The sequence below is a fragment of the Sinocyclocheilus grahami genome, unplaced genomic scaffold (genome assembly GCF_001515645.1).
Source record: "Sinocyclocheilus grahami isolate Dianchi unplaced genomic scaffold, SAMN03320097.WGS_v1.1 scaffold1669.1, whole genome shotgun sequence".
Taxonomy (NCBI): Eukaryota; Metazoa; Chordata; class Actinopteri; order Cypriniformes; family Cyprinidae; genus Sinocyclocheilus; species Sinocyclocheilus grahami.
Window position 1 is genome coordinate 142,449 of NW_015506848.1, and position 12,449 is coordinate 154,897.

At 38.7% G+C, this 12,449-nt stretch overlaps 1 protein-coding gene across 1 annotated transcript in view; it reads left to right on the forward strand.

The window, feature by feature from the left end:
- Positions 1-8,933: 8,933 nt before the first annotated feature.
- The window catches only part of LOC107571920 (tumor necrosis factor receptor superfamily member 16-like), a gene marked incomplete at its 3' end in the record, with an annotated part of 16,095 nt that continues 12,579 nt past the window's right edge, over positions 8,934-12,449 (forward strand). Inside the window, exons 1-2 of the mRNA XM_016258305.1 lie at positions 8,934-9,010; positions 9,779-9,803. Coding sequence (XP_016113791.1) covers positions 8,934-9,010; positions 9,779-9,803 — 102 coding nt within the window. The remainder of the gene's footprint in view (positions 9,011-9,778; positions 9,804-12,449) is intronic.

Here is a 12,449-nt window from a genome sequence, read left to right on the forward strand (position 1 = left end):
AGTGGCCTCCATAATCCTTAAATGGAAGACGTTTGGGACGACCAGAACCCTTCCTAGAGCCGGCCGTCCGGCCAAACTGAGCTATCAGGGGACAAGAGCCTTGGTGAGAGAGGTAAAGAAGAACCCAAAGATCACTGTGGCTGAGCGCCAGAGATGCAGGCGGGAGATGGGAGAAAGTTGTAGAAAGTCAACCATCACTGCAGCCCTCCACCAGTCGGGGCTTTATGGCAGAGTGGCCCGACGGAAGCCTCTCCTCAGTGCAAGACACATGAAAAAACACCTGAAGGACTCCAAGATGGTGAGAAATAAGATTCTCTGGTCGGATGAGGCCAAGATAGAACTTTTTGGCCTTAATTCTAAGCAGTATGTGTGGAGAAAACCAGGCACTGCTCATCACCTGTCCAATACAGTCCCAACAGTAAAGCATGGTGGTGGCAGCATCATGCTGTGGGGGTGTTTTTCAGCTGCAGGAACAGGACGACTGGTTGCAATCGAGGGAAAGATGAATGCAGCCAAGTACAGGGATAACCTGGACAAAACCCTTCTCCAGAGTGCTCAGGACCTCAGACTGGGCCAAAGGTTTACCTTCCAACAAGACAATGACCCTAAGCACACAGCTAAAATAACAAAGGAGTGGCTTCACAACAACTCTGTGACTGTTCTTGAATGGCCCAGCCAGAGCCCTGACTTAAACCCAATTGAGCATCTCTGGAGAGACCTAAAAATGGCTGTCCACCAACGTTTACCATCCAACCTGACAGAACTGGAGAGGATCTGCAAGGAGGAATGGCAGAGGATCCCCAAATCCAGGTGTGAAAAACTTGTTGCATCTTTCCCAAAAAGACTCATGGCTGTATTAGATCAAAAGGGTGCTTCTACTAAATACTGAGCAAAGGGTCTGAATACTTAGGACCATGTGATATTTCAGTTTTTCTTTTTTAATAAATCTGCAAAAATGTCAACAATTCTGTGTTTTTCTGTCAATATGGGGTGCTGTGTGTACATTAATGAGGAAAAAAAATAACTTAAATGATTTTAGCAAATGGCTGCAATATAACAAAGAGTGAAAAATTTAAGGGGGTCTGAATACTTTCCGTACCCACTGTATGTCTGACTGCAAACAAAATTGATGACCTGGAGGGACTGCAAAAATATATCTTACTAAAAACATTCTTCAGTGCTCATATGGGAGTGTGTAAATATATATGTGTGTATTCTCTTTATGGCTCAAATTGGGAGTAAATGGTCCGGAACACAACAGAAACGACTGATTCAAAGAATCACTAGGCTACATGTCATGCGTGACTTTCAGTCATGGAATAAGATATCATAAGCTCTGTAATAAAACCTTTACCCAGTCATCAAACAGAGGTCAAATAATTAGTCATACACAATAGAAGAGAAGTTTAGGAAAAATAGATTGCAGCAATATGCTGAACTGATTTAACCCCTGAAGAGGAAGTATAATTGTTTGCCTGATTGAGACTCAAAAGCTCTGCTGTCTGTTTCTGATATTTATGATTGTTATCTTCTCCTATTAAGAATCTCAACTGCTTTTGATTTAGGACTCAGATTTTATACTGGTTATCAAGTGACAACCCAATACAATAAACATGCCCATATTTAGTGTGGTAGCGTCTATAAAGAGATAATAGCAGACCATTTGTTGCATTAACATTTTTTAATAAAACCAAATTGCATCAAAGTTTCAGTATGTTTTTGCGTAAATAACTTTTAAGTTGTAAGTTTAATTTTTTACAGAGTATTTTCTTATTATTATGAATATTCACTTTTTGTTTGGTTGTTATTATTAGCCATTCAATTCTTGCACTGATGGACACAGGAAAGGAGGTGCAGCTTTATTTTATTTATTAACAAATGTACTTAAAGATCATTTTGTGTTTCATGTAATTTCAGGGTCATTTAGATTCAGACATGATGAAAAGTGATTGTGTCTAAGTGGTTGAGTTGTTTACTTTGTAATTAGACTATTTTCACCATTTTGAAGCAGGCAGGAGAGTCTGAGTATCCGTTATGAACATCATACTGTAAATGGGCGTTATGCCATTGACAGCATGATCAGCCAATCACAGTCTTTGCCTATATCTTGCATTACTCTCCTCACACATGTTTTAGGTTGAGAACACTGATCTGAACTGAGGTGGCCAAAAATGTGGCTTCATCAGCACAAATAAGAGCAAACCACATGTACAGCTAAAAATATGACAATTTTCCTTATCGTACCATCTGTGTAAACCACTTTATTTTGCATGGCAAAGCAAAAGAGACAAAATTTCATCAGACAATTGTAATCAATTGCAGTGACTGGATGAACTTGTATTTGTGTGTGAGAGAGAGAAAGAGAGAAAGTTCAAAGCAAGACCCAGAGATAGGAAAGTTATAAAGACATAGAAGCACAGAAGAGAACATAGGAAAGCAATGATGTGACTTTGATGGGTTAATCACTCACCAAATTCCTCCTTCTATCCTGTTTTTCAGATAAGGTACAAGGGGGCCTAGAAAATGACAGCATGATAAACAGTTATAATGAAACAGATGGTAATGTATGTGCTTTTAAGATACTCTCCCACTTTCCTACAGCTTGGCTTGACTCCACACACACACACACACACACACACACACACACACACACACACACACACACACATGTCTGGGTCACAATCCTGTGAAATATTGGAATTAGTTTATGAAAAAGAGAGAGAAGAAAGAAAAAAGTAAGCCGTCACTGTGAGCAATTATAGTAGGACAAAGATACCTCTCCCTTTTTTCAACGTTAGAGAGATGAAACTGTTTCCATATGTATAATATGTCACCGTTTTCGGAGAATTTGTTTTAAATATGAAATACTCGTTTGACAGACAGTAATATGGAAGCATGTAACCTAAGAACATAGCATCTGGATCTGCAATATGCAACATAAGGATGGCAACTACTGCGACGCCTGCGTGCCAACTGTGATTAATATAAATAAATGTGGGGGGTTTGTTTCTCAACACTGTACATGTTTCATAGTTAATGTAGACTTAATAGTGGCATTAGTGCACAAACTGGTCCGTCTTTGTCGCACCCTTAACGCAGAGTGCTGCTGGTACTTCAGTTCATAGCTAAAGTCAGATCGCTTATGCTTTTAGATGCACTGAGAAATACGAGGAAAAGCAAACAAGGCTGACTGCCATATTTGTGTAATTTCCAGTTAATTTGGGGCTATTATAGATTTTGCAAATAACACGGGAGCCTGCAGGAGCTCTGGAGAAGAGGACTAGTGCAGAAACACACACACAGGTTTGTTTTTATTCCTTGTGGGGACTCCCCATAGGTGTAATGGTTTTTATACTGTACAAACTGTAACCCTACACCAACCCTACACCTAAACCTACACCTCACAGGAAACTTTGTGCATTTTTACAATCTAAAAAAAACCCCTCATTCTGTATGATTTATAAGCTTCTGTACCCATGGGGGCCTCAAATTAGGTCCCCACGGTGACACAAGTCCCCATGAGTTGGTGTGTATTCAGGTTTAAGTCCCCATGTATAGAAAACCATGTACACACACAGGTTTGTTTTTATGGTTTATGGGGACTCTCCATAGGCGTAATGGTTTTTATACTGTACAAACCGTATTTTCTATTGCCCTACACCAACCCTACCCCTAAACCTACTCCTCACAGGAAACTTTCTGCATTTTTAGATTTTCAAAAAAACTCATTCTGAATTATTTATAAGCCTTTTGAATTACGGGGACACTGAAAATGTCCTCATAAATCACCTTCTCGTTGTAATACCTATGTCATACCCATGTTATTATACAAATTTGTGTCCTCATAAACATGCACACACACACACACACACACACACAGACAGAGAGAGAAAGAAGGCATATTCACCAAGTTTAATTCCTTTCCAGTAACCAATCACAGGTGATGTTCTCTCTCATGTGGTGGATATAAATGTTCACATGCACATTTTTCTTTCTCTCCAACTAAAAGCAACACTCGTCTGCACACAGAAGTATATTTACATGCACAGATATAATCGAACTACAGCGTGTTTTTGCATATTCAGATATGATCCTTCACATTGTGCAGCTTGTTGAAGAAAGATTAATGGACCCTTTTCACATTTCAATGGTTCCCAGAAGCAGAAGTCGTCATAGGTAAATAGGTTGTAATGGGAAATATCTATAGTCAAGAACGGAAACTACAACACATATATTTTTTTGCATTCCCATTTGCCCCAATAGCAAACGAATTTCCAAAAAAGGGAAAAAAATTCGAAAGATTGCATTGGTCAAAAGATAAAGATGTTAAATTGGCCCTCACTCCCATATGTCAAGGCAATAAAGACCGTTTTAGTGTTATAATTAAAACATTTACATTTAAGTGTTATAAATGTAAATTAAAAAAATTATAAAAATAAGCATAGCCAAACTTCATGCAAATGAGCAATGAGCATTGATGTAGGTGAGGCTATCAATAATAATGGAGACCATGGTCAGCCCTCTAAAACATTGGATAGTGCAGTGGAATATGAACGTCTATGAGCAACCAAAAGCACAAGCTCCAGTGATTTATTATTTTTTTTTTCACTGTCTGTGAATGCACTCACTCATTGCTTTGGCACTGAGCCACAATGCAGGATAGGACATGACCACCATATTTTGCTGCTGGTGACCCTTTTCTGTTGCTAAATTAAAAAAATTATAAAAATAAGCATAGCCAAACTTCATGCAAATGAGCAATGAGCATTGATGTAGGTGAGGCTATCAATAATAATGGAGACCATGGTCAGCCCTCTAAAACATTGGATAGTGCAGTGGAATATGAACGTCTATGAGCAACCAAAAGCACAAGCTCCAGTGATTTATTATTTTTTTTTTCACTGTCTGTGAATGCACTCACTCATTGCTTTGGCACTGAGCCACAATGCAGGATAGGACATGACCACCATATTTTGCTGCTGGTGACCCTTTTCTGTTGCAGGTTTGCAATAACTGGCAAAGCAAATGACATCATGGAGTCGGCATGCTTTAGATCCGTCTGTCATATGGATGGAATCACAGAGGCATAGCTTTCCGGGTGGGAAAACTCCACATCTGTAGTGTGGATTATTTGTAACAGGCAACAGTTGGAAACATTTTTGTCTGGAGAGTATTCATCTTCAGCTCTTTGTACTGTGTGTGTTGGGAGTGTTAAACATTAAGAGATTCTGTTGTACAGTACATATGGCAATAACAGTCTTAATGTTGCTTATAGACAGTGTCAGCTGATTGTTTAATATAACCTGCTCTTTCCCCCATACAAATTGGTCCACAATGCCAATTAAAATCTTCTGTTTTATTGCTTCTGCTGTCAATTAACTCAATGACAATGGACTGTGATGATATTAAAGCAAGCCATGCATGAATATATGAACACTATGGTTGAAGATCAAATAGTGAACTAAAGAATCCTATTTTTTTCATGCTAGATTGAACACATGTTGGCAAAATGGGTTGTGAATGTTGCTTTTTTTGCTGACTCATGATAAAGCAGGTCAGTTGATACTGGAGCCATGATAGATGGCTGATTCGTATATTCATACTTATATAGCATATAGTCATGTCGCCATTTATCTATATTTACTGATGGAGATCAAATGTAACGGCCGTGTACTATTTTCAGTATAGGCATGCGGTGCATGTAATCTGCCATAATGAGAGTCATAGGTCTCCATCTGGACATACTTGTCCTTTCTCAGGGGAGAGAGGGTTTTGAAGAGACAAGACAGCAATGGTAATAGCTACATCATTAAATATAAAGAAGGATAATACTATAAAACACATACTGTCTATTCTGATTGCACTAAGACATCAGTCATAATACCAGACCCATTTAACCTGTGTTACTGTTAAAACAGAATAGATAGAGACAGATGATACAAAGACAATTAAAATCAATAAAAAACTGTTCAAATACAAACTGTGCATTATGAGTATTACATTGTTAATTTATGTCTCTAACGCTAAGGAACATCAATATATCTGGACAGATTTAATTTGATCCTGTCTGGATTCATTATCCAGACTGAATTAATTGCACTGGCAGAAAAAAGAGGCGGATCTTGCTTGTTATTCATTGATCACAAAGCTCTTTCTGCGATGTCTTAATTTCAGAGAGTGAGTTAATTCATGTGTGTGTGTGTGTGTGTGTGTGTGTGTGTAAAGGGGTAGTGGTGGTCGTCTTTGACAATGTAGGATGTGGATTATTGATAAATTAACAGATCGATGAAGAACTGCTTCCGAATGGCTACATGATCCCAGTGATAGCAGATCTATTGTAACTTACACTTTAGACTTCAAAACACCTAAACACCTGAAGATGATGTTAGACTGGAATCCAAATTGTTTAGCTAAAGATTCATTGTCACATGCATTTATATCATTTGAATCCCCTCACTGGTTGTAACTGACAGGTGTCCATCGTAGTTGATTAACCACCAGAAGTGATTGCATTAATCTAACCACTAACTAAGATGAACCATGCAATTAGATTGCTTTTGAATTCATTATCAGTTCAAATTCATGTCATGTCCTACAGTTCAGTTAATGAAGCATCAGGCTGTCTAAATGAACGCAAATTCTGAAACTACCATTTCGCTGTTCATCACTGTTTTATTGTTTATATAAATTATGATGTTATCTAGAGGTAGTATTAATGGATGTGTTCAAATGTATATAAATTATGTCACCCTAATTGAGATTCTCATTGTTTTTGTGTCATATAAACATTGCGCTGAAAGATAAAAAGCAGTTTTCCCATAACTGCTAAACAGATATTTGGAATCCTCTTTAACGATTGTAAAATAGACGGTCAGTTTCCGAAGCCCCATCCCAGTGTCATTGGATCTTAAGATGTGAGTTGATGCCAGTCAGCAGTCTCTGTAAATCTGACTATTGGAAGACCACTTTAAGAAAGGTCTTGCTTGGCTGTAATGGATTGGTAGGCTGATGTTACAGTTCTAGTTTACCTTTAAAGCTTATACCAGCACAAAGGATCATCGCTCTTCACTCTCAGCACATTCTTTTTCTAAATAAGCAGAAAGATCTCAAAATAAATTGAGAAGCAAAATTGCATAATTTATTAAGACTGAGGAGCGCCGGCAGATTCGGCTGAACTTGTTTTCGGTCTGTGGTAGTGATGACTAATCTCGGCTGCCCGGTTTCTGGAGAACAGGTGTCAGCCTTCCGTAGTATTTTAGTCTTTTAAAATGAACCTACACGTTCAATATGTTTATTATATACCAATAAATAGGCTACAGTCAGTGCACAGAAATGTGCGCCCAACTGTAACCAAACTTTCACCTTAAGTTCCCGCAGTTATGTATGAGTCTGTCGAATTATTCGACCGGCTTCATTTGTTTAATGTTTGCCACATACTAGCTTATTTTAGCAGCCCATATAATGGAGTTTTACTATGTGTTTACAGTGTCCGTATTATAATGACTATATATAAAATTAAAAGTAGGTTACAAATGTAATTTTATAAGATCCTTCACCTCCAATGAAACCCATAATTCGTTCCTTGCGTAGGTATTTAGACTGACAGGACTATGGGCAAGAATGTACAGAATTCATCACAGAAAGTATAATAAGAATTACCAAAGTAATCATAGTTTTCACCAAGTAGTATAATTATTCTTACTACTGAAAATCATAAAAAAATATGATACATTTAGATATTTGTACTGAAAAGGAGCTTTTGGCAGTGTACTCTACTTTTTCCAGTTAATCACTCTCATGGTCCATAAACTCCTTCAAATTTTGCCGCATATTGGGACTACAGGATCTCAACGTAAGGAGTTTTCAGAATCTTGTCTTTTAATTTTTTTTTTTTGATGATGACAGTGGTGCCACATACACTGTAGACAACTATCTGTGGTATTTTTGGCGTGAACTTATCATGGTACGTTTTTGTAAGGGATACGTCTGATGCTCAGGGTGAGAAACTCAAAGTGCGTAAGCATGTAACCCTGAGGGTCCCCTACCGAGTGCCCTATGTGACCCTCACCACCTCCAGTCTCGTGTAACACGGACCAAATCAATTTAAGCATGCACACACTCTTGACTAAACACAATTACATCGTGACCTCTTTTCAGTGATCTGATTTGCAAAATGCCAAACGGAGCCAGCAATTGAGTTTGATCCAGGTGAAGAATCTCCGCCGACACATGAGCCAGCAGCACTCCCTCTGGATGTGATCTTACAGCTGTGTGAAGGGGTTACGCTCCTGGTGCATCTTACAAGAAATCTGGCGGGGACAGAAACAGCCTAATTGGTGGTGAAAAAAGTGATAGCATGTTGAACCTTGATGTTTGATGGTATTAAAGCTCAGTAGCATTTCCTGGCCGGTGCATAGCAGTGCTGTACGGACAGGTGCAGATCACTGAAAAGCACAGTAATGATAGGGACTGAATAGCCTACAGTATGTAAATGAGGACAAACCATATAACCCATTATTTGATTTTCCAATTGAGAACATTCCTGGACTTGGCCAGAGGGAAATTTCGTCAGATTTGACACATTAATTTAGTTCCCAAACTACAGCTAAGTAAATCCACAGACACTCGTACACACATACTCTTTGCTCAGATGTCTTAAGCATCGGGCATGCTCCATGGGAGTCCAATAAAGCATGCCAAGTTAACTCATTGGCACGCTTACTCAAGCGAATGCAAATTGAAAGAAAAAAAGGAAGAGAGAGAGAGAGAATGAGGGGGTGGGTTGGCTGCTGTACTGGTGCATCTGTTTCTGAATGAGAACGAGAGAGGATGTGGATGAGGGGGGAGGAGGAGGAGGAGGAGGAGGGCAGAAAGAGGAGTTTTAAAGGGCAAAGACAGTATATGAGAGAACAAGAGGTGATGTTTTAGGGGAAATGTGCAGGAAATCAGAGAGGTTTTCCCTTTTTGCTTTGACTGTGGGGAGTCTAGATGGTGACGACCTGACCGAATTGTATGTAATTGTTACAACTTATAACGTGCTATGGTTTCTATGAAAGGATGTTTGTGTGGGAGCGAGTTAGAGAGAATATGCTAATTCATTAATGAATGCAAGATGAAAAATGTGATGCGAGTTTAATTACCCTGTGTGTGTGTGTGTGTGTGTGTGTGCACGTATGCTTGTTTGTGACTATGTCTTTAAAATGCTCTGGCATCCACAGATTAATGAATTAATCTGTTTCTTTTCACAGCTATACTAAAGAGAAATGCTTCTACAAGGCCCACTTAGTCCTCAATAGAGCACAACAGTAGGGTTCCAGAAGTAAAAATGCCATTAATTTACACCACAGAGGAATGGATTTTAATGATATTGAATAAACCTTTCAAAACAAACCTACTCTGAGCTCAGAGATTACGATAAGATATATGTTGATACAGCAGTCAAATCAAGGTTGTGTAGTGTTATTCATCTCTGGTTGCTTTGGTTCATGTCTTGGGACACTTTAATGAAGAAACTGAAGAATTCACATAAAACACATCACATATTAGCACTGAGTGTGATCACATGACCAGATCGAACCTATAGAGAGAGTAAATTAGTAAATTAGTAATAGTAAAGTAGTAAATTAAATCAAAGTGAAGTCTGCGTCCTCACTAATGAGCCTCCAAGTCCTCTTAAAGTGAAAGTGACCAAGTACGGTGACCCAAACTCAGAATTAGTGCTCTGCATTTACCCATCCAAAGTGCACACACACAGACCATGAACACACACCCGGAGCAGTGGGCAGCCACTTTTTTTTGCAGCGGTGCCCGGGGAGCAGTTGGGGGTTCGGTGCCTTGCTCAAGGGCACCTCAGTCGTGGTATTGAAGGTGGGAGAGAGCGCTGTACATTCACTTCCCCCACCTACAATCCCTGCCAGTATGAGACTCGAACCCACAACCTGTGGGTTATGAGTCCGACTCCCTAACCATTAGGCCACAACTTCCCCCTTAAACACACCGCACACCAAAACGAGTCCATAAACACCTCTTACAGTGCCTGCGTGAACACAGAGATGGGCATAAATACATGACAATTTATTTAATATAACAATACAAAATACTGTGTGGAAAAATTTATTTAAATACAAATACAGTATTTTGAAAATACACAAAATACATGTGAAATTGGCCATCCAATGTAAGCACCCCTATAGGCAAAAAAAAAAAAAAAATATATTATGTAGTTTATTTTGTTGTATATAAACTAAAGCTTATTCAAATTAGAAAGTTTATCTAAAATGTAAATTTAAAATGAGAATTTAACACTATTTGCTCAGTTTTTTTTTGATGAACAATAAAACCAAAAGCTTAAGATGTTTTTGTGGTGTACCATTCATCAGTGTTTGAATCAGTATTGTAATCAATAATCAGTATTGTTCAGTCAATATTGTTCAATTTAGTGTTATAAATATGTTATCATATTCAAACAGTATGTTTTGTTCTAATGTCACAAGTCATAATCTCAAGTTTACTGGGTTTTACACGATTTGATTCTTTTGTGTGGGTTTACGCAGTGTACTTTCACATTTTCACATGTGTCCTCCAAAATGACCCACAACCTTATCAGTTTATATGTGAAGAAATCCATTTATTCATAAACTTCTCACAAAATGATTGTTTGAAGTAAATTAAATCAAAGTGAAGTCTGCGTCCTCACTAATGAGCCTCCAAGTCCTCTTAAAGTGAAAGTGACCAAGTACGGTGACCCAAACTCAGAATTAGTGCTCTGCATTTACCCATCCAAAGTGCACACACACAGACCATGAACACACACCCGGAGCAGTGGGCAGCCACTTTTTTTTGCAGCGGTGCCCGGGGAGCAGCCTTGCTCAAGGGCACCTCAGTCGTGGTATTGAAGGTGGGAGAGAGCGCTGTACATTCACTTCCCCCACCTACAATCCCTGCCAGTATGAGACTCGAACCCACAACCTGTGGGTTATGAGTCCGACTCCCTAACCATTAGGCCACAACTTCCCCCTTAAACACACCGCACACCAAAAGGAGTCCATAAACACCTCTTACAGTGCCTGCGTGAACACAGAGATGGGCATAAATACATGACAATTTATTTAATATAACAATACAAAATACTGTGTGGAAAAATTTATTTAAATACAAATACAGTATTTTGAAAATACACAAAATACATGTGAAATTGGCCATCCAATGTAAGCACCCCTATAGGCAAAAAAAAAAAATATAAATATTATGTAGTTTATTTTGTTGTATATAAACTAAAGCTTATTCAAATTAGAAAGTTTATCTAAAATGTAAATTTAAAATGAGAATTTAACACTATTTGCTCAGTTTTTTTTTGATGAACAATAAAACCAAAAGCTTAAGATGTTTTTGTGGTGTACCATTCATCAGTGTTTGAATCAGTATTGTAATCAATAATCAGTATTGTTCAGTCAATATTGTTCAATTTAGTGTTATAAATATGTTATCATATTCAAACAGTATGTTTTGTTCTAATGTCACAAGTCATAATCTCAAGTTTACTGGGTTTTACACGATTTGATTCTTTTGTGTGGGTTTACGCAGTGTACTTTCACATTTTCACATGTGTCCTCCAAAATGACCCACAACCTTATCAGTTTATATGTGAAGAAATCCATTTATTCATAAACTTCTCACAAAATGATTGTTTGAAAAACTACTTGGCAAACTTTCACCGCTGCTTTCTGATGGTTTGGAGAACAATTACTCCGAGTCGGCCCCTGTCGTTTCACAGAATTATACAAAGGCGAGCAAGTGTCAAAAAAACCTGCGTCCGTTTAGGGAGTAGCGCACGGTCTGCAGGCTCGCGGTGTACTGTAGAGGCAGGCAAAAGTATAAACATGGCTTCAACTGAACAAACCGCTTCCACTACGAGAGAAAGCGGCAGCTGCGCGGTGATTCCACCACTTTCCGCGTCCCGTGTGAAAGGGCCTTTAAAGAGGTGGTTCACTGGGTTTTTTTATAGGCTTGATTGTGTTTATGGGGTGCAGTCTAACGTGTTAATGCTTCGTTAAAAAAAACACATTATTTTTCACATAATTTAACTTTATTCCACACAGCTCTGTCCCTTCTCTGAGAAACGCGCTGATCATTTCCTGTTTTTATGAAGCCCCTCCCTCAGAAATCGGCGATGGGCTCTGATTGGTTAGCTAGCCCAGTGTGTTGTGATTGGCTAAACCGGCTTTAGCACACGTCTAAACGTTCCGCCCCTCACCTCTGCGGCATGTGCTCCGGTTGTATTGTAAACAATGGCATCGTTAATATTGCTTAGTTTGAGCCCGATTGAGAAGCTGAGGATATTATTGAAGAGGATCGTGCAGAACCTGTGCAAGCACGGCTTTTAATGGTAGGCCTATGTCTTTTGTTTGTTGTTGTCTCATACTTTTAGATACGCTGTTGTAAATGCTACT